Source organism: Theropithecus gelada, chromosome 3 (assembly GCF_003255815.1).
Source record: "Theropithecus gelada isolate Dixy chromosome 3, Tgel_1.0, whole genome shotgun sequence".
NCBI lineage: Eukaryota > Metazoa > Chordata > Mammalia > Primates > Cercopithecidae > Theropithecus > Theropithecus gelada.
In genome coordinates this window covers 165967261-165994479 of record NC_037670.1, presented here as the reverse complement: position 1 = coordinate 165994479, position 27219 = coordinate 165967261, and the positions used below count along the sequence as shown (strand labels likewise).

The following is a 27219-nucleotide window of genomic DNA, read 5'->3' as shown; positions in this document are numbered from 1 at the left end:
AAAAAAAAAAAAAAAAAAAAAAAAAAAACGAGAGAAAATCAAAGAAAAGGAAGGAAAGAAGGAAGGAAGAGAGGAAGAAAAGCAGGCAGACATGCCCAAATAGAAATCTTTTAGCGCTGCTCCATCCTGCCCCTAAGGTCCGGCATTAAACTTTTAGGCCTCTTTGCTATCTGTGGGGGCTCAGGGCCCTGCATTCTTGCTACCAGGAACACAGGGTCAACTTGACGCAGACCAGTGTGGTTCTGTGGCTGTGCACTGCTCACGTGGACCCAGCTGCTAACCCAGAGACAAGCACTCATTGGGGAAGTTTTGAGGTCATGACCATTTGGATTGGGCCCATGGTAGATGCCTCAGAGTGACCTGATTATGAAAAATCTTGTAGTCTTTTTTGTATTTTATTTTTGTTACATTCTACAATGTGCAGGTATTATTCAGGAAAGAAATCCAATACTCAGTAATCACATATTCTAAGAATTAGGAATAATGTTTAAGAAACATTTTGCATCATGGCAGCGTCAATGAAAAGAGGGCAAACACAGCACCAGACATTGAGAGCTTTGAGAGACAGACACCAGAATCACAGGTGTATGTCAACTCTGGTGGGGTTCTTAAAAATCTGCCCCCTTGCTCTATCCTACACCAGCTGGAAGATGGCATGGAAGGCAACCCCGCTGGTGTGCACCAGCTCTTTCTATTTGCACTGAAATCACCTCTCACTCAGAAACATTGTATTTCCCTGGAAAGGGCTGGGTGTGTCCCCTGGGATGGATGAGTTCCCTGAAGAGAGAGAACATTTTTAGAAAATCAGCTTCACTTTAACTACAAGAATCAACCAAGTATTCCCCACAAACCACACCAAAGGATGACCACAGTGTATCTCTTCCCACTCCTTCCCTCGGATATTTGAAAAATCAATTACCACTCAGCGCATAATCCAGGTGAAGAGAGAGTCCATTCTAAATGCCTCTGGGTGATGTACCTGAGTTCATTATTCTGAATTTGACCCAGGTGGGCATCTTTGGAGACCTAAGCAGCACATCCTCCCACTGAATCAAGACAGCTACACATAGTGCATTTGTTTCCAGCATCTTATCATGAGTGTGGATGAATATTGAGATATAGGGCTCAGTCTCAGAGTCTTGGGATATCCTTCCCTCTTGTCACAGGAGAGGCAAGCATTGTTGGTGGGACCACTCATCCCTGATGGGAAGATATGCACTTGGGCTCGGGGCGCTTAGGGAAGTCTTTGTCTAGATTTGGAGGAGTTGTCCAGTCTCTGTGACTCCATGATCCCTGAAGTTGAAATGGTAGGGTTGTTGAAAAGCTAAGGCTTGGAGGAGGATTGAAGCTGGAACAGGCACAGATTTTATTTTTCATATTTTGATGCCAGGGAGCCACAGACCTCCTTATAAAACCTACAGCCACAATGAACAAGGAAGGGGGCTGCTTGGAGTCTAGGAGCCTCTCTACAGATGAATCACTTATCTATCTTAATTGACCCAAGTTGATGCAGGAGGAAAGTAGGAGTGAGTGGAGAGAGAGGAAACGGAAACAGAAGAAGAAACCATAACTCCCAAAATAAGGAGAAAAAGATGTGGGGCCTCTCTCTAAGTAGAATACCTCACTTTCCTGAATCCCAATGTAGTAGAGTAGTGAAGGAAATAAAAGTTGCAATGGGTCCCAGGCTCAAGGTTGACTTGCATGGAGCTCAAAGCACATACATGTTCATATGCCAATAAGAAGTTTGAACTTGACCTGGGGTTGGGGCTGGTGACTTTAGTGAGGTCATTGACCCTAAATGCCCTCATAAGGTTGGATTCTACTTTGATTCAGAGTTAGCAGAGTCTGAGTGACAGAGCCTCACAAGTCAAGGCTCTTGTCTTCCTCCTCCTCATCTCCCTCAGCTACCTCACAGACAGAAAGCTTCTGTAACTGGTTGGAGTCACATGTTTTAATCTGTGATCAAGCCCTTATGCTAGAGGGATCAAAGTCACCTGAGAAGTACTGCCACTGGCCAGGACTTGCCCTCTGAATGGGGCCTCTATCCTGGTCATGTTGCTGGGCGTGTTTTGTTTCCCAGCAGGATCAGATCCCAAAGTGTGTTTGTACTTATCTGGCCCCACTATCAAAGAAGTCACTCAAAGCCCCTGCTCTGGGCTGGTGAGTTGAGCCCAGGTTGTTTACATCTTTCCTGGAAGCTTTCTAAAATTTCAGGAACTCTCAGGGTTTCAAAGGGATGCAGTAAACTTTGCTAAATGTCTGTCACAAAGATACTAATTGGATACAGCAGATAATCTATTCATTGAAAGTATAGGATTTTTTTTTTTAAAGAGGATATAAATAATGATAGGTCTGTAGCCAGCATTCTCAAACATGGTTACTTACAAAAAGTTTAAATGGTTCATAGCAAATTTCCCCATTTAGAATTTTTGCCCTCTCTCCTGCAACTGGAAAAAAGCTGGAATTTCAGTGTGGTCATAGACAAGCCCTCTTCCCCAAATGGATGCTTGTGAACACCTGTCTGTCCCTTCCTTGGGAGAGCCCATTCAGGACACTTGGAAGGAAGACACAAGGCCTCTCAATCTGAGATACTTTTCTTCACTTTTCCTTAAGCCCAAGTATGCCCTTCCCCTTAAGGGAGAAATCTCTTTTCAAAGAAAATTAGAAATAAAATGCCCAATTTAAAAACTGGGTTTTCCTGAAAATTATTTCCCTTCTCACAGAATAAATCATTTGTTTTAAAAATAATCCTTAGAACCCCAACTGGAAGCTAAAAACTTTTCCCATTGCACACCTTACCCTATCGCCCAGCACACCCACACACAGGGAACTCACACATGAGACCTTTTGCAGATGCTGACCAGCGTCCCCAGTAAGGAAGTCTTGAGGAGTGCACCCACACCTGTGTGCAGGTGTGTACTGACACAAACGTACACAAAATGCACCAGAGAGATACACATACAGAGAGACCCACATTCAATCCCATTCATGCACATCAGATGTCATATCATATGCAGATATGAATTACACACACACAGTTCAAAGGAGCAGATGAGGGTGGAAGATAAAAGAGAGAGAAGGTAAGTGGTTAGTAGGTGAGAAAAGGAGGAGGGTGGTAGGAAGACGGGTTGGAAGACAGGTAAATGAAACGGATCACACAGCCGTGGAAGGAAGGCTGCTGAGTGCTTGGCAAAGCTCCCAAAGCATATTTGTTTATGAAACAATGGGATTCTCTGCTATACAGCTGACCGCGGCTATGCCAGCTCAGGGATTCTCACCTGGCCTCCCCAGGGCTGTTGGGCACCAGCAGGGTCACTGAGATGACTGTGAGTGGCTCCAGCCCACTCCAGCAGACTCCCACCCCTACAGTGTTCGCAACTCTCTGGCTGACTTTGCTTGCCAGCACCTGCAGTGCTAATTTGCTCAAATGAGCCCAAGATACTGGGGTGGATTTATTCCACCTCTGTTTGGGTGCTAGCCACTAAGACTGTTATTTTGGGATTCATGGCCTTGAATATCAAGAGGGAAAGGAAGAGGATGGAAAGAGTCCAGAGTTCTGCATTAATTTACACAATATCATACAAACTTGAGCCCATGGGAAATGGACGTGCTCTCTCTGCATGTGACCTACTTCCTTTCGCTTGTACAGAGGTCACCCCTAGGGAAAGGGGAGATGTCAAGTGACAAAGGACAGCTTCTATAATGGGGAGTGAAGGTCTTGTTGGTGTATGTTCTTGTACAACAGCAACCAGAGCAACATTCCTTCTCCCTCCCGAACCGTGTGTTCCCCCTCTTCTCTCATGGCCTATGTGCCCAGCTGTGTCTTGAACTTCCAAAATTAGAGGACTAAATCATGCAGAGTCCCAGAGCTGTAATGTGGAGAACCACGGGGGTCCTCTGGCCCAGTGGCTTTGTTCTTGGTTCTGCCCTCTGGAAATTTCAGCTATACCAAAAACAATATTTTAAAAAACACAACACAAACAATAAGACCCCACGCTCAAGAAACATCCACCGCACAGACACACACACACACACACACACACACACACACACACGCACGCACACACTGCTCCAGGGATCTGTAGCTGCAGAATTGGCACCCTTATAGGCCTGTCCCTCATGACAATTTCTAGGTCTCTGGGCCTCTATCTGGGGCCATGAAACCACTACAGTGATGGAGAGACAACAGTCATAATGCAGTATTTCCATTTAAAAGGTAGAAAAGAAAAAAAGGAAACTGCCCAAAGTACACATGCACGCACACCCGCACACACACATCACAGCATGACTCCAAGGCTCCAGTCTGCCCAGGGAGTGCAGGTGCGGCTGGGGACAGGGTGGCCTCTTGTTTCACTGGGTGTAAGGCAGCTGGAAGGTGAGACTGGGTTGTCTGAGCATCCACCGAAGCGTCCTTTCATTGATGCAGATCTTGCCTCTCAGCATGTTCTCTTCCCTTCCCACCTATGAAACATTGTCCAAAGGTTTAGCAGCAAAGAGAAAACGTCCTTCTCAGTTTGTTTTCTCTTCCACTCCTTGTGTGTTGCTGGTGGGCTGGGAAGGAAGTCCGAACAGGAAGAGCAGGAGAAGAAGTGATTCTGAAAATGGCCTCAATGATTTGGTTACATTCTAGGAACTAAGGGCTTTGTTACCCTGTGATATGACTGGTTAGGGGTGGCGTCCTCTCCTGTTGGCCCAGTGGGTGGCACTTACTTCTCTACATCTGTGCTGCCTCAGACCCCTGCCACTGTCCCTTCACCACCCCGTCCTCGCCAGTGATGGGGATCAAGATGCGGTCGCAAGTGGTGGTGTTCGCTCTGTCTTCAAGAGACCATGAAGCCAAAAGTCAAGAACCGATGGAAGAGCCACAGGATGGAAACACTTTCCCCATCTCAGAGATGAGGCAACACAAAGTCCGGCGAGATGCAGGTGCCTGAGCCAACTCAACTCTACCTTGGCACTGGCATCGTCTTGATTTAGTTTTGTTTTGTTTTATATATGTATATTATATATATATATATATTTATATATATATATGTATGTATGGGTTTGTTTTTTAGCACACTGTCCCATTCTCGGGTCTGGATTTAGGGCAGTTGGTCCTCGGGACAGGTTGAACAGAAGGGGCCAAGGTACAGAAGAATCCCGAGATGAGTGTGAGGCCCAGGCCCCCCCATGCACAGAACATGGACCAGCCATAGCCATGGCTGATATCATCAGGGAGTCCGTACAAGTAGCGTGGGTAACGTGACAGCTCAAAGTTGATCCCGGCCACACAGGTGCACAGTGAAATGATGCAGAAGGTTCCTGGAGGATAAGGGAAAAGACACGGGGTGGGAAAATGAAGAAGGAAAGGGGAGAGGAGAGGGAGAGAGAAAGAGAAAAGTTAAGATTATTACATTTTCAATTTTTTTAAGGAGGAAAAATGGGAAGTCTAGGTGAGAGCAGGTTATCACCAAGGTCAATATCTGGAAATATTCATGGAGAGGAGAATAATATTAAAGGATCACCAGTTCATGACTCTCCAATAATGGCCCACTCTTGGACACACTGGGGAAGTCTCTCCTTTGGGAAGATACTAAATAGATATCTCGTGAGCATTTTGTGTGGGGTAGAGTGAGCAGAAGCACATTCAGTTCATTTTCCTAAAGCATTTTAAATTCATTGTATTTCTTTGGAGACAGGGAAAACACCTCCTGTTTGCTACTTCTTTAAAGAGAAAAAAAAATCTTTTTCTTATACATAATGACTTACTCATACAGTATTAGGTTTTCCTTTAATCTGTTCACCAACAATTCTTCCAAAACCTGGAAATATTTTCCTTTTTCCTATAAGACATTTCCCAAAATGTTCTCCCTGGAATGCTAATGCTATGAGATCCTTTACAAAGCGGGAGGGAGGTAGAGACAAAAGACGGGGAATCCTGCTCATGACTTCTCACCCATGAACACGCATCATCCACATTAATATTAAGGTAACTCATCTACCCTACTTTATGAGGAATTTCACAAACTTATTGATGATGGGACATCCTCTTAAAAATATTACTCATACCAGTCTCTGATAAGAAAACTGCTATAAGAGGTAGAATGATATAAAATGGTTTAGAATTATAAACCCATTTTAAACTAATACAACAAGTGTTTGGTGTGCCTAAAATGAATTCAATAACCTTCCTCTGGATTTGCTGTGTTTTCTGTTCTTTGTGTAACCACTGATATGAGAGGAATGAGCAGAAGAAGGATGTATAGTTTGGGAAGGCTGGGCTGGATCAATGGAAGGAAAAAAAAAGGAAAAGCATTTTTACAGGGAAGGAACAAAAGGAGGTGCATTCAATTTTATATTTATTATTAAAACTCTTGCTTTCGGCCGGGCGCGGTGGCTCAAGCCTGTAATCCCAGCACTTTGGGAGGCCGAGACGGGCGGATCATGAGGTCAGGAGATCGAGACCATCCTGGCTAACACGGTGAAACCCCGTCTCTACTAAAAATACAAGAAAATTAGCCGGGCGAGGTGGCGGGCCCCTGTAGTCCCACCTACTCTGGAGGCTGAGGCAGGAGAATGGCGTGAACCCAGGGGGGCGGAGCTTGCAGTGAGCCGAGATCGCGCTACTGCACTCCAGGCTGGGGCACAGAGTAAGACTCCGTCTCAAAAAAAAAACAAAAAACAACAACAACAACAACAAAAAACTCTTGCTTTCTAACAGCCAAGTTTCTTTAAGATTGAGCCTTGTTTCTTTAAGAGCTAGCCTAATTTTTTTCCAGAAGCTTCCTGGAAGACAAGGAAGAAAATATAGAGTGGAAGAATGAGGCTCACAAGCTCGTGATAATTTAAATGGCCACAGTATTAAGTGCTATGTGCTAGGAACTGTGCTAATGATATAGTGGCTAAAAATGAATTATTTAGGCAGATAGTGAGGGTAAGGAAGTCCTTGGTAAGGTTTTCCTTTTAATAAAAAGCAGCCCCCAAATCATTTCTTTGAGCAAACGAGCAGCCTGTAAAATTGAGCTGCAGACATAGATAAGCATGCTGGAAGCTTGCACGGGTGCATACCCGCAGCTGTGCCAATAGGAAAAGACTACCTGGGAGCTAGGCATGTTCAGCATGGTGGCTGCATCTTGCCTTTTCTTTGTCAACCACATGAACAGTAAGGAGCAAACAAGATGGCGCCCCCCAGGTAGAAAATCCGTTTGCATAATGAAAAGATTAGGATGGGGTGGCCAGCTTTATCACGCCCTATGTAAATATCACACCTGGTTCAACCAATCTTTGAGCCCTATGTAAATCAGACACCATCGCCTCAAGCTAGTCTATAAAAACCCTATGCACTTCGCCACCGACTGGAAGTCCCACTTGGGAGCCCTTCTCTCTCTGCGAGAGAGAAAGCTATTCTCCTTTCTCTTTCTTTTGCCTATTAAACTTCCGCTCCTAAACCCACTTCTTGTGTGTCTGCGTCCTCGAGTTCCCTGGCGTGAGATGACAAATGTTGGACAATTACCCCAGACAACGACGCTGCCTCACTGAGTACGTGGCATGTATTGAAACCTTATTTCATAAAACAACTCTTAAGATGTGGGTTATATTATCCCTATTTTACTGATGAGGACATTGATGCCCAGAGAGCTTAAGTCTAAGATCACACAGTTAGTAACTGGCAGAGTCAGGTTACAAACTCAGGCAAGCTAGTTCCAGAGCGTGCAGTCTCATCCACTGTACTATTTACAACTGGTGCCAGGCAAGATGGATCATTTCACGGGTTTCCCTTGTTGCACTAGACCTAGGTTCCAGATGCCTCCTCCCTCACTCGGCATGGGTTAGGGCAGTTTATAGTTTTGGAGGACTCAAAGCAGATCGCTGAGCCCCACACCCACAGTTTCTGGTTCCGGAGGTCTGGGGTGGGGACCTGAGAATTTGCATCCTGAAGAAGTTCTTGGGACATGCTGATGCTGCTGGCTCAATGACCACACTTTGGAGCTATAGGATTTGAAACAAGTTTTTACTGGAGAAAGACAAAACTTAATCGGCCTCTTATTTCTTCAGAGGAAGAAATAAAAACGGATAGTACATGTGAACAATGGTCAATTTTACCAATAACCAAAGAATTGAAAATTAAAAGCATAATGATAATCTATCAAATCAGCAACACTGTGTTTTATTTTGTTGTTGTTTTGCTTTTTTTGTTGTTTGTTTTTTAAAGATCATCTCCAAAACTGGTAAGGGGGCAGTAAAATAGACCATCCCATAGACTCCAGGGGGGAGTGTAAGCTAGTATTTCCTTGCAGAAAAGTGATTTTTAAAATACTCATACCTTCATCCTAGTAATTTCATTTTAAGTTAAGAAAATAATCCCACCTAGGGACAAATATTTAGGCATGGACATGTGTAAGATTTAGATATGAAGATGTCTATGGTGAGCGTACATTGAGGAGTGGCTGTCGGAGGGCAGACCAGATGAAGCCCCAGATACTGGGTAAGCACTGTTTTCAGAGCTGAGAAGTTTGAGCTTTATGTAGGGTCAAGGCACTTTGGTGACTTCAATCCACATTTCCAAAGACCACTAAGTCAGAAGTGTAGAGGGCAGCCCAGAGGTAGGGAGACCAGTTAGGAGGTTGCCGCGGTCATCAGGGAGAAGGGGGAAGGGTCTGGCAAGGTGGGAGCAGAGCTGGGAGCTCCGAATGGCTTAGTGGATGATTGTTTACTCAATGATTATTTGTAGAAACAACTGAAGGTGACCTGGGCACAGTGACAGTATGACTAAAATGTATGCATTTGTATTTGTGCATGTGTGTGGATGCATTTGTGCATGTGTGTGATGCGCGTGCGTAGTGCCATCAGTGCTTGTGAGAACAGTACTCCAAACTTGTGGGAGTTACAGAACATCACAGTTTTTTTCATGTTGTGCACTAGGGCTCAGACTGAATTCTCTGATGGTCCCCAGGTTGGATTAAGTCTCAACCTAGACTCCCTGAATCAGAGGGTGGGAATCTATAGTTTCTACAAGTTCCTCAAGATGACTTCTGTTGGTCAGCCTGCTTGAATCCTTGTGTGGGGCAAAGGTGCTTTGTATGACCTGGAGAAGTGATTCCAGGTGGGTAGAAGCAGGGGCAGGAGAGGAGAATGAGGCAGCCTGCAGGACACAGCCAAGGCAAGAGCAATTGCCTGGGGTGAGAGAGCAAGAGGAAGCTGTGTCTTGGCATTACTTTCAAATAAACCAGATTCCAGCAGACCAAAGCCAGCCTGCTCGTGCCTCACCTACTGTGGATGCTTCCAATTGCTGGTTTGTGAACCCACCATTGGATGTGTAATGCTATAATTTACTAAAATTTAGATTTAGGACAGAAATGGGGGGCAGTGAGGTGAGTTCAAGTTCAAGCAACCCTTGGGATGTTCAAGGCATTTGAAAATATGGATCTGGAGCCTGATAGAAAGTTCTGAGCCAGAAATGTGGAATGAGTCATCATCTCATAAACTGAAGCTGTGGATGGGATTGAGGTCACCGAAGGACTTTATATAAACTGTTTCTACAGAGGATACTTAAAGAAATGGAGAAATTTCTTCTTATCAAAAAGCCATTCTATGCTGGTGAAGTCTAGTCATTTGTTCTGAGACAGGAGGTTGACCTCAAGGAAACTGTCGTCTTCCCAAGCTGACAGTAGTTGATGAAGCTGAATATACATGATTATCGTGGCATGTTACACAGCAGGGCAGGCAAGACACAAAGGATGTGGCTGATGAATGGGGAGTGAAGGGATAAGGTCCAGGTGGACCTAAGTACCAGTAGAAAACGACTCGACTTCTTCATAACTTTCATTTTGCTGTTCTGCTATACTAACAGAGTTGATGAGGAATCTTCCTGCCTTTACTTCCTGTTGGTTGCTCTGTGACTGTGGAACCTTTTGAAATTCCTTTTGTTAGCTCTTGTCAATATCCCCAAAGATGGGAAAACACTTTTATGGCTCCCACTTGAGATGGCCCTTAACGTAGACCATTGATACAACTTGCTTGGAAATTCCATGTGTCAAAGAGGGAAGAGTTGGAAGAGGTTTGATTAATTTCCATACATGCTACTGTTTTCTGTTATGAGTAAGGGTTTATACGTTTTTAATATATACATTTTTTGAGACAGGTTCTCATTCTATTTCCCAGACTAGAATGCAGTGGTGCAATCATAGCCCACTGCAACCTCTGCCTCCAGGGCTCAAGCGATCTTCCCACCTCAGCTTCCCTAGTAGCTGGGACTACAGGTGCATGCCACCATGCCCAGCTAATTTTTAATTTTTTTGTAGAGACAGAGTTTCACCATGTTGTCCAGGCTGGTCTCAAATTCCTGGGCTCAAGCAATCCACCCACCTTGGTCTCCCAAAGTGCTGGGCTTATAAGGATTATAAGTGTGAGCTACCACACCTAGCCAATAATTTATATTTTTATGTACCTCTTCACATAGAAGTTCAAATTTGAAAATGTGTACTAATAATTAGAAATAGATAAATGTAGGTGCATAGTAGATCCTCGATAAAGGGACTGAATGAATAATGCGGTGCCATTCCTACTCAGCACCATATTCTGACAGTTTAAGTAATGATATGCTTTGACCAACATTGATTGAATCCCATAGAGAGGGGGACAAAGGGGAGACATATGGGCAAGGACCCTGACTGACACAGATTGCTGTCTAGTGTGATGAACGCAACTCTCTGCCTGTGGTTTGGTGGCAAACTGGGGAGTGTGGGGTTCAAAACTCCTCCCCATTGACTAGCTGAGGTTAGGGGGCAGGTCCTCTAGGAAAATATTTTAAATGGCTCTGCTGGAAAAGATGTCTCAATTAAAGGACAGTAATAGATATTACGACGTGGGGAACTGCAACCTCCTCCATTTACCCAAAGTTCAGCAGTCCCTTGTGCAAGTGGCACAGGCCTGGGGAGAGTTATGGATGCAGATGAGGGGGCTTCTGCTCAGAAAAGAGTCCGTATGCATCCCCTCTATGGGAAAGATAAAGTCCTGCTCTCCCCAGCAGGAGCAGACCATGGCCTCTGGGGGTAAGTCTTCGGGATCTGTCACTGTATTTCACATGAGCATTTATTGATATATAAGTGAGGATCGAAGAACTAGAATCAATAGTAATAACGCATAGTCATATCTTCTTAGGAAGGCCCACTATGAACTGGGGTTTGGGCCCCATCCCAATCAGACTCCAACACTAACTGTAGTCATGGTGTAACAACAACAAGAAAAGAACTCTGCCCCTAACCCTTCCTTTGGGAGCTGGGCTCTGCTGCGTGCTGCACACGCTGGCTGTAAGCAGTGTCAGGCATAACACTGGCCAGGGCAGTCATGACAGTAGGAGTGGTGGCTGGTGGTAAGCAAGGTCAGGTCTTGGGGAGGGGCCATTGGTGGCATTGGTGGCATAGTAACTGTGATGATGGGGAAGGAGGGAGACATTCCTGTGGCTGTAGGCACCTTAGTATGCAGAAGAGCAAATCAGCAAATATTTGTTGAACTTCTATGTTTGGGTCAAGCTTTATGATACATGCTAGGGACATAAAAGAAAGAATAAGACATGATCCCTGCCCTTAAGAATCTTCAATTAATCTAAAATAAGAATCAATCTTTAATCTAAAATAAAAAGCTTTTTCAAAAAGCTTATACTCTAGGCAGGGATATGAGACATGCATAAATGAAAAGTTGAAGATGAAGTGAAGATAGTATCAGACTGAGGCTGAAGAGACCTGACTTTGTTATCAGCCCTGAATGGTGGGTCCCTCATCTGTAAAATCAGGGAGCTGGAGGAGAGGACTTCCCTCCCAAGTCTGGTAGTCTCTAGGAAAAGCATGAGTCATAAATACCCAGTAGCAACTGGTAAGAGTTATACTCAGATACAGATGATAATGCTGGGTCAGGAGGGTTTCCCACAGGAATAGGGTCTTGAAGGAGGCACAGGGTTTCTGCAGACCGTAAACAGAAAGGGGTCCCCACTAGGTCTGGAAAGCATCCCCTCTTTCACCTCAGTGCCCCACTGTCCTAGGGCTCTGTGCCTGCGATACGACGGCATGCTCACAGACAACCCTTACTACGCCTCTAACCTCTGAAAGGCTTGCTGCTACCCTCTGAGTCATGCTTCTGGCATTTCTCACACAGACCGCTGTAACAGATCACTGGAGTCCTGCCTTTTAGTTTTGCCCTCAAAGAGTACCCAGTGGTATTTTTAAAAATTAATCAGATGATGATTCTCTGTTGCTTAAAACCCTCCAATAGCTTCCTATCACACTCAGAACACAATCCAAATGCCCGTATTCCTGTATCCTGTACATCTGGCCATACCTGAGTGAATCCCGCCTACCTAGCCAGCCTCATTTATCACCCTGACTCCCACCCTCCCTACACTCTGGCCACACTAGAGAGCATTCTGTGTCTCAAGCCAGTGAAGGTTGCCCTACCTCAGGCCTTTTGCACTGGCTGTTCCCAGGCCCAGAATGGCCATCCTCCAGCTCTGCTCAGATCTCAGCTCAAATGTCATTCTCTCAGACCCTCCCTGGCCTTCTTCGGAAGCAGCACCTCCCCCAGTGGTTTTCAGACCCTGATCCAGGGAGGCAGCTCAGGAGCTGCCACTGGGAAGGAGGGCGGGAAGTAGAAGAGACTCCTAACCCTCTCTTTTCTTTGGCCAGAATAGCTTTGGTTTGATCTGTTTCCATGTGAAATTTCATTGGAAGAAAGAATTCCAGTGATGTAAACATTTTTGAAAATCACCGGCTTTGTCCATCTGCGACGGGAGCTAAGGTAGGTCACTGGAGGAACTGTCCTTTGGATGGCAAAGTCCAGTGGCTGCTCTGTGGGTGGCAAGGCTGTGCCTTTGGCAGAAACAGCAAATTGTTCTCAACCCTCTTCCTGCTGGTTTTGGAAGGGACCTCAGACTCCTACTCAACCCAGCCCTCCAGGCAGCGAGCTGCAGCCAACCAGTCGCAGCTGGTTGGAATGAGAAATGAAAACTAATTACCCTTTCTGTGCCAGAACTCTCACTGGCATTGGCTCAGAGTTCAGGAGTCCACTTAGAAGAAGGGATGGCACCGCCCCAAGTAGCTGCAGGCTGAGAGCTGTGCTGTTAAGACCTGCTGACATAGAAGCAGCAGCACCCCGCAGACCCCTGGGCTCCGCTGTCCCTGTCTGTAAACACCTGTGAGTGGGAAGGCATGGCCGAGGTGGGGAACGGGCTATGTAAACACACATGCTTCCTTGTGTTGGCTCAAAGGCACCACCTGCTTCCTTTGATGACTGTCCCCTCCTGAAGCTCTTTCAGGAATCACATCTACAACGTCACCTTACAACTCCCATCTCTGAGCCCTTGTCAACACCTGGCTGGAAGAGGGGAGGATGGTCTCAGTGCTCTGGATGGGCTGCTCCCCCAGGACCCCTCTACACTGTGAGGGTGAAAGAGAGGAAGCCACTTTCATGCCCAGATTGCTCACTCCTTGTCCCAGCACCAAACATAGCTTCCTCCTCCATCTCCTTCATGTTCACATTGCTGCTATCCCCCATTCATATTTCCCTGGTTGCCAAATATTAGCTTCTAGTTTTCTTGCTAATTTTAGTTGTTTGACTATCTGACAACTTCCTCCTGCTTGGATATCTCTTCCCTCGGTTTCCAAGCTGCCCTGGCTCCGGGCTTCCCCCTCACTCCTTCCCACCCTCCACTGGTCTTTCCAGCCCTGCAGTTCCCAGCTTTCCTCTCTCCCCACATCACACGTCCTTGCTGGCAACATCCTGGTCTCCTCTGACTTGAACTCTCACGACTGGTTCATGTGATTATTTCCTTCTTTCTATACCCCATCCCCAGGGACACGGGGTGTTCAAGGTGTTCCCTGGCCATACACAAATTTTTAGTGCTACCTCCATAAGCCCAAATTTCCGTAAGTTCCTTACTTGTTTTATTCCTCCAAAGTCTTGCTTCCCTAGTAGGGTGACCAACCATTCTAGTTTGCCTGCAACTTGAGGGAGGATGGCGCCTGGAACATGGGACTTTCAGTCCTAAAACTACAAAGTCCTGGGCTAAGAGAGTCCAATCGGCCACGCTCTCTGCTGTTTCCTCACAGTCCCACTTTCTGCTCTGGGGCCAATAGGTAGTGTTGTAGTGATGACATCAGTGAATCCCTGCTTGAAAGTTAGAAAGCACCACCGGGTAGCCAGAGGAAACAGAAACTCGGATCCCTGGAATGTGTTGCTAATGTTAGGCAGTGCCAAGCAGGGATAGCATTGTTGGGGAGCAGCTAATTCTTTTGTCACCCTGAAATGTCACCAGGGAACAATTAGTCAGCCAGCCCAACAATGGCTCATTCCCAGTACCACCTTAAAGGTTAATAACCAAAATATTTCTGAGTTGATATTCAGAGTTACGGAGCTAACTCCCTGCTCAGCTCACTCTGAGTGCTAATTGCAGGTGTATAAGGTGGACAAGGCGGTGCTTCCTGTCTGCTTGTTGCTGGATTAGCCTACACAGAAAGGGGAAGCTAGAACATGTGTTTCCACTCCGCTTGGGGATTCTCAGAGAAGCCACAGCAGTCATGACACAGCGATGGACCCTGTGGAGAAATAGCATCAAAATTGAGGCCTCAGGCTAGGCAGCAGAAATGCTCTTACTAATTCAAGAAGCCGTCTCCTAGGAAACCGAGGCCCTCACGAGGCTTCTCACGGAGATTCAGGGCAGTTACACATTGTGTGCGCAGGCATTTGCCCAAATATCTATTCCTTATGTGACCAAGTTGTGCCCACAACTTCACTGGTGCCCAATTTCTGCAGGTTTCTAGAGCCAGATATCCATCTGTGTGACAGTTTCTGCTCCCGGGAATGAAGAATGGTGTCTGCAGATCCCCAATCCTGGCTTCCTCCCTTGTTGCTATGTGGTGAGAGGGCCTCTGTTCTGACTGGAGCCCTACAGGTCGCTGCAAGGCAGGCTCTGCAGAAACACCCACGTGGGTGTGCGTGTCAGGGAGGTCAGAGAAGCAGCAGCCAAGTCCTCCATGAGACACCTCCCTCTATCCGCTCTCCAATCTTTAAAACCAACAAGAAGCAAATCAGCAAACAGAAGGAGAGCGCCTCCTCCTTCCACAGTGGCACATCCATCCTGGGAAGTGGATGATACAAAACCCTGCCTTTGCTTAGATTAAATGCTTCAGCCGCATTTAGCTCTCAAGAGCACTTTATAGCTTTGTTCAGACCTGCACGGAATATAAATTATGGTTGAATTATACACGATTGCATCATCAGCACTCAACAGGCAGGTCACAGGGTTTTACATCAAAGCCGCCTTAGGGATTTGTCGGGATAAGGCAGGGGAGGGTGGATGTGTTCAGAAAGAGAACATGCTGAGAGGGATGGGGTTGGGGCAAAAATCACTGATGATTCTGCAAGCTGTGAAAAGGCTCTAGGCAGACATTGCCAGGAGTGGAACTCGGGAGTCAAGCCTCTGGGGCAAGCAGGGTTTGTGTTCCTGAGGCTGTGTGTATACACGACACAGCTGCTCTGCACCCAGGCGTGAGCATTCCACAGCAACGCAGCATCCCAACTCAAAAGACTACAGGGACTGGTCCATCCATAGAGGCTGGTCTCAGTTCCAAAGAGAGTATGTCCAGATTCCTATCATAGAACCTGGAGTCTTCTCCCTTGGTTTTTACACATCTACGGATGGCCATGGAAACACAGGAATTTTGCCCTTGAAAAATTCATATGTTGAAACCTTAACCCCTAGTATTTCATATATGACTATATTTGGAGATTGGGCTCTTAAAGAGATAATTAAAATGAGGCCATTAGGGTGGGCCCTAATCCAATTCGACGGGTGTCCTTATAAGAGGAGGAGCTTGGGACATACAAAGATACACCAGGTGCGTGCACACACAGAGGGACGGCCTTGTGCAGAGGCAGAAGAAGGAGGCCATCTGCAAGTCAAAGGAGAGAGGCTTCAGAGGAAACAACCCTGTTGGCACCTTAAGATTGGACTTCTGGATTCCAGAATTGTAAGAAAATTAATTTTTAATGTTCTAGCCACCCGATATGTGGTATTTTGTCATAGCACCCCTGACAAAGTAATACAACAGGTGAATATACAGTAATTGGCTTATTAATATTACTTTGCAACACAGGATGAAATAAGAATATCTATGTGGCCAGACCTTGTGGCCATCCTGTAGCCAGAACATGCATCTAACATAGCCATAGCAAATAATAGCTGTTAGGCATCTTGTGTTCTTTTTTTTTTTTTTTTTTCTCCATCTAATCTCCCTCACCCAGGTAATTATGCTCACTTCCACTCAGCTCCCATCAATCCACTTGTTCTTTTGGGTGTATGTTTAGATTGGGTCACAAGATCAGTGGCCCTGGTAGCCTCTACACTGAAGCTAGAGCCTTTATAAACTTCTGAAGCCATCCCAAGGGCTGAGCAAATAGAAGGGGACGTTGGCAGGGTGTTCAAAGGGTTTCATTACAATGGGAATTGATTAAGGTCAAAGTGCCATTGTCCTGTCTCCTGGACTGGAGTCTGAAATTCTCATCCTCCCTGCGGTCTATACAGAGTCTTTGAAATTACCCGTTATGGTCTAATCCTAGTCCTGAATCTCCCAAGATATCTTTCCCAAGTATGCCTAGCATGAGATTATCCACACTTTTACTGAACATTTAAAACTTTTATGGTCCGAAACAGCAACCTACCAATGAATTTCACCTCCTATCCTCTGTTTTAGTTTGTGTTCAGCTAGCCTGTGAATTTCTCAAGAACTGGTATGGTGGTGGTGTCTCCTTTGGTATCGCACACAGCACTGAGCATTCAATCCCTATCACTTGGACAAATGGGATTTCTAGGCTGTGCAGCTTATAACTAAAAATGTGAACATTGGCCGGGTGTGGTGGCTCACGCCTGTAATCCCAGCACTTTGGGAGGCCGAGGCGGCAGATCACCTGAAGTCAGGAGTTCAAGACCAGCCTGACCAACATGAAGAAACGCCATCTCTACTAAAAATACAAAAGTAGCCAGGAGTGGTGGTGCATGCCTGTAATCCAAGCTACTTGGGAGGCTGAGGCAGGAGAATTGCTTGAATCCGGGAGGCAAAGGTTGCGGTGAGTCGAGATTGTGCCATTGCACTCTAGCCTGGGCGACAAGAGTGAAACTCTGTCTCAAAAAAAAAAAAAAAAAAAATTGAAACCTAAAGGAAAATGAAGTAAACACACTATACCTTGTCCCCTCATTCCCCTTTCTTAAATTGTTATGTAATTGCTGAGGTGTTTGTGTATTACACTGCTGTGTTTGTGTGTGTGTGTGCACGCGCACAGGTGCATGCACCCATGCACATACACACCTTCCTTGTGTTTCAGTGGACACCTTGGATTTCAGAAAGCAGTTTTCTTTTTTTTTTTGCAGGAATTCAGCATGAGAATAATACCCTCTCTGCAGGATTATTTTGAAGAGCCATGATAATGAAGGTGAAGAGTTAAAATTGCTTTCTACATGTAAGGTATAATATTAGAAATGGAAAGCTTTAAGTGAGATTGAAGAAAAATTGTTCTCAAGGACAAAAAAAGTTTGCTGTTTTCATCTCCATTACCCACTCCATTCTCCTTCAATCCCACCCCAGGTTTGTAAATGCTACCCTGGGAGCAATTGCTCTCAAAGGAGAGCAGAGGAAGTGCTTACTCACGACCCTTCTTTCTGTGGACTTTGTCAAAACCAGAAGCATGGAACTTGGAAGGATCTCAAGATACACTTCTGAGACAGACCCTCCTTGGTAATGGAACTTATCTCCTAGATCCAAGAGTTTACAGCCTCCAGTGGGGGTACATGATGACATTGGTGGGTCTGTGAAGAAGCTGGTTAGGCTCATATCTCAATCAGGATGTGAAAAAGGAACTAGCCATAAGAGAAGTGCTGGAAATAGCTGTAGAATGTGAGTTGGGGACCTTTTAAGAAATGTTTGCTCTCTTACTTTTAATTCATTATTTTTCTCAATTATAACAGTAATAGGCCGGGTGCGGTGGCTCACGCCTGTAATCCCAGCATTTTGGGAGGCTGAGGTGGGCAGATCACGAGGTCTAGAAATTGAGACCAGCCTGACCAACATGGTGAAACCCCGTCTCTACTAAAAATACAAAAATTAGCTGGGTGTCGTGGCACACACCTGTAATCCCAGCTACTCAGGAGGCTGAGGCAGGCTAATCGCTTGAACCCAGGAGGCGAAGGTTGCAGTGAGCCAAGATCGCGCCACTGCACTCCAGCCTGGGCTACAGAGCGAGATTTCATCTCAAAAAACAAACAACAAACAAAAAGTAATAAAAAGTTGAGAGAAAAGGTCGCCATCCATCTAGAAAGGGATACGTGACTCGAATAGATGCTGTCCTTCTTCCTGCTTGACTTCCCCACCACTTTCAACCAACACTGCCAACAGTTTGGTGTGTACTCTTTCCATTTTTCTTTCTGTTTGTATACATTTTTGTAAGTTTTATACCTATAAAATCATACCTACTCTTCTGTATCTAGCTTTGACCACTTAATGTGCTTTCGATAGCATTCCATGCCTATACATCAACTCTTAACCACGAAATACGTTACACTGTAGGCATGTACCAAATTTACCATTCCTCCACACTGACGGATGTCTGCACAGTTGCACATTTTTCAGTATTACAAAGAATCCTGCAGTAAATATCCAAGTTGGGGACCTTTTGTAAGTGCTACAGAGGTTCTGACCCTGGCTTCTCTGGAATATAAAGCTGTCATTGATGGTGACACCACACTTTCTTATTAAATGACTGTGAGAGTGGCATTTTTATTAGTTTTAATCTACATAGCATACGCTCCTTCTTTCTTCCTTTGGTTAAAACACCACCACCATTCTTTCTTATGAGGAAGCCATTCTGTAGTCACAGTGATTAATTCAGGCACAGGCTGAATTAAGTTCAGCCTCAGTTTCTGTATCTTCTGTATCTCTTGGGGTTGCTGTGAGATTATATAGATCTACACATGTACACACATACATACATATATATGCCCATGAAAATTATATATATACACATCTTTATACGAGTATATGTATTAGGATACATACAGCAAATAAATTTTGTAATTGACATAGTCATCCCAAGCTAAATAATTTGCTGAAGGTCTCAAAGCATGTGACAGTGCAAACATTTGATTTTGCTCTAAAGCCTCAAATTATTTGGCTGCAGAAACATCTGAGAGACATCCATTCCACTTGCTTCCACTGTTTTCATTGAAAAAACAATCCTCCAGGGGAAGTAACCTCTAGCCCACTCCACTTGGCCCACCTGGCCTTGGATATTTCACGTTCTGTGAAATGGAAAGTTGTGAAGATCTGCTCTGAGCTTTCTATGTAGGATGGGAAGGAGAGTTCTGGAAAGGAAACGAATTAAGAGTGCACCATCCCATATTTTTTCCAAGTGAATCTTTGCAGCTTCTTATCTATCTGGGCCTTGGTTCAGAGCTGAGAGTTAGTGGGATCCAACTGGCTTCTTAACTAAACTGAGAGTGGCACCTACATCTGTGCAGGAAGGAGCATCCTCAAGCTGTGATTAGTGTGCTTCCAAGAGTGAAGCCACTTAGAGCGTGCCATCTTCCTGCCCCTGCTTTTCTTCTCTCGCCTTGTTCTAGCCAACTCTTTCTGGTGAATGACAATGGTCCATGGAGCAAACTTGGAGAATCCGTAGGGCAGAGGGAAACCTTGCCCTGGGTTTTTTGCTGGGGAATGAGGCTTACAATAATACGGAACTTCCTGCAGACCTTTTCTGGCACTGCATCTTCCTGGTTGCTCTGGCCATTCATCTTCTAGGTACCATGCAAGGCTTTTGCAAAGAAAGCTGCATCACCCCCCCAGGGCTGGCATGAGGCCAAGGACACATAGATCTATCATTGCATTTGAATTCCTGTTTTGGTAGTCATAAGGTTCTCCTGACCAGGGGTACATCAGGACAGCCTGTACCAGCTTCCTGGTAGGGGGGCTACAACATACAGGGGTATGGTTTTGTGGAAAGTGTACACTACTGAGAATAAAAAAACCTGGGTTCTGGTCCCATCCTTGCCCACAAGTAGGCAAATAACTTCATCTCTCTGGATTATGATCCCTTTAACCATAAAATACAGGGGTAGGACCAGACCTCTATGGTCCTTCTTTTTCATCTAAATGATCCTACAACTCTAGGTATTGGGTTAAGAAGGTGCCCTTCTCTCTGACTTGCTCTAGGACTAGCTGTTACTTATTTTGTCAACCATGAACTATCTGGAGAGAGGACACTGCTTCTCACCTCCTGACATGCACAGAAGGGCTGGTGGATGAGACCATTAGATGTCATTATTTGACATCAATGTGCATATGAGGCTCAGCTCTAAACTGCCTTGATTCTAAGCATGGAAGGATTGGGCCCCAGCTGTTTAAGTGTCTGGAATAAATTGTCTCCTGAATGAAATCTCTCTGGTTTCTGCCCTATCTGATTCGAGCCAATGCCATGTTAATTAGTAGAGGGAGAAGCTTGGGGTGGTAGCCAAAAGATCAGGCAAGCCTGCCACCTGGTTTGGCTATGTTTCCACATGCCCAGCACATTTGTCAGCTTGGCCCTGGCCTTTCTCTGAGATGAAAACCTAAACCCAAGTGAATTTTGCATGCTGTCACCCCACCACTGGGTCACTGAATGCATACATAGTTTTATATGGATAAATCATTTGCATATAATGTTTATAATATGATAGACATTGTTCCAAGAGCTTTACAAATGTTAACTCTTTTAATCCTCAAAGCAACGTTATAAGGTTTAGATGAGGAAAATGAAGCACGGAGAGGTTAAGTAATTTGCCTGAGGCCACACAGTAAATACTACAGCCAGGATTCAAACCCACGCTTTAGCCACTTTTTAGGTTGCCTCTCATCACAGCAATTTCATGTACATCTGTAATGATTGTCTCTCCAGTTACACTGAAATTAATATAAGCAGAGAAGCTCTCTTCTTCTCCAGTAGGACCCTAACACGGTGGTGTTTAAATAAGATTCATCAACTAGCTGGTGAGATTGGAAGAAGAGGGCTTATCATTATCAAATGTGGTCCCGAGGAGGTTCTGAGGGCCCTTCAGTCTCAGGCCCAGTTGGTAAAATCTGACCACTTCATAGAACTAGGGAAACCTATCACAACCTGTGTACAACTTCACACATTATTAGCATCAGGTAGAAGGGTGACTCCTTCTGAAGGGACCGAGTTTTCCATGAGGATTAGGATAGAGAGGTCAACAAAGGAAATGAATCAAGATCAGAGCACTAAATCTCTTTCAATGAGAATCCCTGTAGCTTCTCAACGGGTCAGGGACTAAACCAGTGGACAGGGGAAGCTGGTGGTCAGACCCAAAGGAGCTCAGCATGGATTTCAGCCCATCAGGAATGTCCTCTTCTCCCTTCAGGCCCTCCCCCCAACTCTCTGCCTTGGGAATGGGTCTCTACCTGGCAGCCCTTTTAGCTCTATTTTCCTCTCGGGGATTTATTCGAGGAATGAGAATTATTCATTCATCTTTCATACCCCCTTCTGAATTCAAACTCTAATGAGAAAAGAACCACAGAAAGGAGGCAGATGAGGAGAAATATACCAGCTCTGTTACTGACAAGGCTACAGTGGCAACTGTGGCTTGTTCCATGGTCCCATGGCCACAGTCAAGCTCCCTAATGCTTTCTCTCCAGGTTTACATTTTAGGAGGGAATATTTGAATCTGTAGAGCAAATACACTCGCCCAGAAGTGTTGACTCTTATTGGTGGGTGGAAGAAAGGAAAGGAAAGGAAGGAGAAGAGAGGAGAGGAAAGGAGAGGAAAGGTCCCCAAAGTGGCCTCCTGAAACTGGCCTGGGTCTTGGGCCCTGACCCCAGGAAGGCGGACCACATGGAGAAGTGAGCAAGGGGAGGGGACCCAAAGGGTGCTGGGCCCCGCGAGCTTGGCCTCCTCTCCCACCAATCTCACCATCGGAGAAGGCAGTCACTTCTCCTTTGGCAAGTAAGGACGTAAAGGTGGAATCTATATCCTCCTAAAGAGAGGAGAGAAGTTTCCTACTTTATGGCATGGGGTCTAGGTGGAATGCCGAGATGAGAAGAGAATGGCTGCCCCACTTCCCTTGGCCATGCTAACTCAGGGGCTATAAAAAGCTGTGAGCCAGAGGCTTTTGGGAAATGTGATTTTGATGGAACTTATCTGAAAATGTTAAGAGCTGAGCCAGAGGGGTAATTACATTAATTATTATCTTAAATAAATTGTGCCTGGGAGTGCAGCAGACACTTCAAGAAGAGATTCTTAGGTTTTGCTAGGGTGGCAATGGGAAGGACACAGCTCTTGACATTCCCTATTACCCAGGGCCCAAATTGGAGGGTCAAATATCATACTAGATTTACATTTTAACTTTGTATAAAGCTGCTTAAGCTTTTTTCTTTTTAGATAAAAGGGATTTTTTGCTTCATTCACAACAGAGTTTAGTTACATAGGGATATATAAAAATGGAAATCTATTAATGACATGTGAAATCCTAAACTAAAAAGAATAAATAAAGACTTGGCATACTGCTTCTGAAAAGTTGCCAGTTCTATGTCTAGGAGCAGTTTCCTTTGATAGATAGACATTAAAAGCCCTTCAAGTGGCAATGAGAAGAATGGGGTATTCCTGCTTCAGCCTCAATCATTAGCTCCCCTGCAAGGCCTCTTGACTCCCCAGCAGAGGGAGGCACCCTTTGTCCGTATTCCCACAATGTGCCCTGCTACAGCACTTGTCATGGGCTGCTCTGAGCACTTATGTGACTCTACCACTTGCCTGGGCAGTCTTTAAGGACAGGGACCATGTAAGTTACTATTTGCATGTCCTAGGTATTAACACAATGTTTAGCACACTGTAGTATCCAATCGATGTTTATTTAGCTGAACTTAGTTTGTAAAGCAGACACTTAAGAGTGTGATAGAGTTGTTTCCAAATATTTGAAAGACTTGGAGGAAAAAGGCACTGGCTGTAATTTATGTCACTTTAGCAGAAAGGATCCAAGCCCAATAAGTAAAAGTTACCAGAAGCCTTAAAATAAAGATGAGCAAAATAACAACTGGAGTCACCCACAAGGAAGGGAGCCCCTGCCACCAAGGAGGTTTTGACTCAGAGGAAAACTAGGAAATGACTAGATCTCTACTGTCCAAGACACTCACAATGAGGCAAGTACCATCAAAATGGAACAAAGTGAGGTCTGAGTTCAGAGGAGGAGTCTGGGTCTAGGTAAGATCATTCAAAAAGATTTCTAGAAGATGCTGACTGTAAGTTAAGCCTTGACAACAGCTTCAGGCTTCAACAGGCAGAAAAGGGTGTCATGGAGGCAGTGACAGTCAGTGGCTGGGGCGACTGGAACACCTGTGGCTCATGGGCCTGTGGCCAAGGCACATGAGACAAGATTACGGCTGACATTCAACTCCAGGCTGGGGACATTGGCCTTTATTCTCTTAACAACAGGGGGCCACAAAACATTTTTTCATCAGAGTAATGACATAAGTATATTAGAAAAACAGTGTGTTGTAAAGGATGAATTTAGTGGAAAGCAGGGAAATGAACATTTATAGAGTGCCTACTCTCTGCTAGAGTTTTAAAAAAATATTAACTTGTTTTAGCTACACAACAACCCTACAGGGTAAGCAGCACTATCTCAGTTTTACAGATGAGAAAATGCAGGCTCAGAGGTTGGCAACTAAGTGGTGGGACAGAGATTTCTACCAACGGCTAAATGACTCCCAAACTACTGCAATAGTACTAAGGGCCCAGGTGGCACTCAGGGAATGGAAACAAATGAATGACCTGCAAAGAATATTGCAAAGGAAATATTGGCAGATGCTGGCAATTGATGGAAAGCTAAGGGTGAAAACGGAAAAGTGGAAGATGACTCAGGTAATAGACTGATCTGCAAGGAAATGAAGAAAACAAGTTCATTTGCTGGAGGAAGGGAAAGGTCAGAGCAGACATGTGTTGGGTGCCTACAGTCAGTCAGGCGCTTAGCATGTACTCAATAAACATAAAGCACATGCACAACATATATAGAGAAAGGACAAATCTGGGTCAAAGTATGTTTGAGGTTCCAGAAAGGTGGACATGTCTAGAAAACATTTTTAAAACATGAGGCCAGAGCTCAGGAAAGACTGTTCCATACACATGTTCCAGATTCATTTGTGCAGAGATAATCATCACCGTGATGGTGTGTGTTGTTGACAAGGGGACATGTTTTTAGGTAAAAAGCAAAGAGAGTCAAAAGCCTATATTTATAGGTAGAAAAGGGCAAAGAAAACAGAAAAGGCAAAGGAAAAAGGAAAAATCAAAAGTGTATTGTTATAGAAGAAAAGAGATGAGAGTTTCACGAAAGATGGAGCTAGGTCAACCCTAGTGAGGTCAGGAACAGGAGGGTCAAGGACAGGTGACGGGTGAAACAGCCAGAAGTAAGCACATCTCCAAGAAGCCAGCTTCCAAGACAGGGCAGGAACAGAGACTCCAAGAGATAAAGTGGGTTGGTAGTGAAGCTCTAGAAGTAATAAGTAAGGATTATCCTTTCTGCCTCATGAGCCCCAAGCTTTGCCATTTGCCTTAAAACACGTAAAAATGTTCATATATCCAGCCAAAGAGACTCATTTTCCTATTTCTCTAAGAAATATTTTTATGAACAGAACCAGCTTCCTCTTTCCTGCCAGCCCCAGAACACTGCCCTTCGTGTACCATGCATGACGAGATGGCCATGTGGAGTCGTCTCTTACCCTACCAGGTCATGAGCTGTTTGAGGATCACAGCTGTGTCAGTAAGTGACTGGTTATTTGGAAGACAGTGCTGCATAATTAAAAGCCCCAGCTTCAGAATCAAACAGATTTGAGTTTGAATCCTGGCTTTGGGAATGATGTGGCCAAGTACCTTGTCCAAGGTACTTGAACTCTAAGCGAGTGCTAGGAACTGCAAAGAAAGTAGGAGTCAGTGCTAAACTGAGCACACGTTATTAAAAATGAACTGAGTGCTCCCTAGAGCCAGGCAGGGTTTGAGCCTTTTGCACACCAACTCATTTAATTCTCATAACCACCCTACAAGGGAGGTATGATTTTACAGGTGGTGATACAGAGGTGTATAAAGGAGAAATCTGCCCAGGGTTGTAGAACTTTTGAGTCTGACTCCAGATAACATTCATTCCATCTGGCCTTGAGGCCTTTGTCAACACTTTGGTAGCAAAAGTGGCTCCATTTTGCCTTCCTGACCTGTCTTCCTCCTTCCTACCCCAAACAACATCTGCCTGCCCGTTGCTAGTGGGAGTGGAGGAGGACCCTCTGGCTTATGCCTATGAATCAATGCATGTGAGTAAGCCTGTGTTTTGGGGGTCTGTCCCTTTACCCCAGGTGGCATTCCCAGTAACATTTTATTTTCTCCCACTGTCACAGGAACACAAAAGTAAGAATGGGTACCAGTCTGAAGACCTTAGATTAAGACTCCATCATTTACTTAACTGCATGACTCCCAACTTGTTTCATGGCTCTCTGGGTCTAGTTTATTATCTACAAAATTAGGATGGTAATGCCAACCTTAAAGGGCTGCTGGGAAGATGAAAGGGAGATAATGTTGGAATAGTGTCTACTATTGACCTGCTATAGGTTGTCTGCTCATCTTCTTCCTTCTCCACCTCTTCCACCTGCCTCCTATGGGGCTTTTCAAGTCAAATGAGACCTTATCCTCCCTTTAAAGCTCTGTGATTTCTAAGGTGTTACCCAAAACATAAACGGCCCCCTTTCCTCCCTTTTTGGGTAACCACAAACTTCCTACCCCAAGAATAGTAGATGGATGGATTGGCAATGCCCTCTTTTCTGCTGAAACAACACAGAATTCTTTTGTACTTAAGGGTTTCAGTCCTGAAAAAGAAAACAGCTAATTTATCTCTTATTGATCCAGGTGTCTGGCTCCTCTCTACAGTTGTGAGCAACCCTGAGGCAGAGATGGGTTCAATTTTATTTTCTCTTCCACAGCACCCAAGACATAGTAGGTACTTAACAACTGGTTGTCCATTTCAGGAATAACAAGCATTGGGAATGTTCAAATGGTTCACTAAAGTGGGGATGGGCTTGCCTCCTTCATAGCCGCATCTCAGAAGTCCTTGACCTTTTGATAACATCCATAGATAGGGTGAGTGCATTTTCCAAACCCCAAATCAAGACACGAGGTATGAGAAATGATCTAATCATAGGAAACTATGTTTGAAATCAGGACTCCAGAAAGTCAGGGAGACACAGTGGCTTTGCAAAGGCCATCATTCCCCAATTATTTCAGACATGGTGAGGAAACACAAGCCATTTCCCACCTGTCCCAGTAGCCCAGACTCTGTTAGGATGAGGAGGTACATCTACGAGAGCGGAATTGATTTACAACTCGGAACTGTGTTCATAGATCCTCTCCAGTGTAATGTTTTGAGACCTTCCCAGAGTCCCTCTCCTCTACGTCTTAAAGGCCCCTGTGTTGTAGAGACTGCTGAATCATTCAGGCTTGCCAGGCTTCGCCCACCTCCTCTGCAGGTTGCATAATCTGCAGTGAGGTTCAGAGAGGCTGCCTGGGCCAAGGTGTGCCTGGCGGCACACGGTGGGGGCTGCTGCTGAGTCCTCGCTCCCCGGCTCTCATTCTGGGTCAGTCTCTGGTACCGAGAGGGAGCCAGGCGCCCTCCCTCCTGTCTGCACATTCTGGCTTATTCACTGAGAATATGCTCTCAGCCTATCTCAGGAGGATCCTGTGTCTGGTCTGGTCTGGTCTGATTTTCCCTGGTGCCTGGTGGCTTCAATTCCATCCTCCAGGCTCTAGACCCTGTAGTACATCTCAGCCATCAAGGAGTGGAGGTGACAAGGAGCCTCAGGAGGGCAGACAGTGCCCCCGTTCCTTGGGTCAGGCTATTTTTGGTCACTTCTTACCTGTCTTTAACCCCTCTACTCTCAACCTCCCCCCACCCCTGCAGTCAATGCCCCCATCCTCAGAGGACAGGAGAGAGAAAATCCTCTTCACTTTGATCTGCTTCTCCCTCTTGTTTCCTGGGAACAGCTTTTAAGCCTAATAGGAGGAGTCTCTCCATTTACTTCAAAAACCAGCATTTTTCTTTGATTTGTGACTTGTTTCAAGGGCCAGAAGCTTGCCTGACAAGTTCCCTTTCTCTGAAGCTTACAAACCTCTGTAAGAGCA

The 27219-nt window shown here is 45.2% G+C and overlaps 1 protein-coding gene across 1 annotated transcript in view; it reads right to left on the bottom strand.

The window, feature by feature from the left end:
• Window positions 1-5053: 5053 nt before the first annotated feature.
• Window positions 5054-27219, bottom strand: part of TMEM178B (transmembrane protein 178B) — a 397583-nt gene continuing 375417 nt past the window's right edge. The window contains exon 4 of the mRNA XM_025379937.1: window positions 5054-5304. Coding sequence (XP_025235722.1) covers window positions 5054-5304 — 251 coding nt within the window. The remainder of the gene's footprint in view (window positions 5305-27219) is intronic.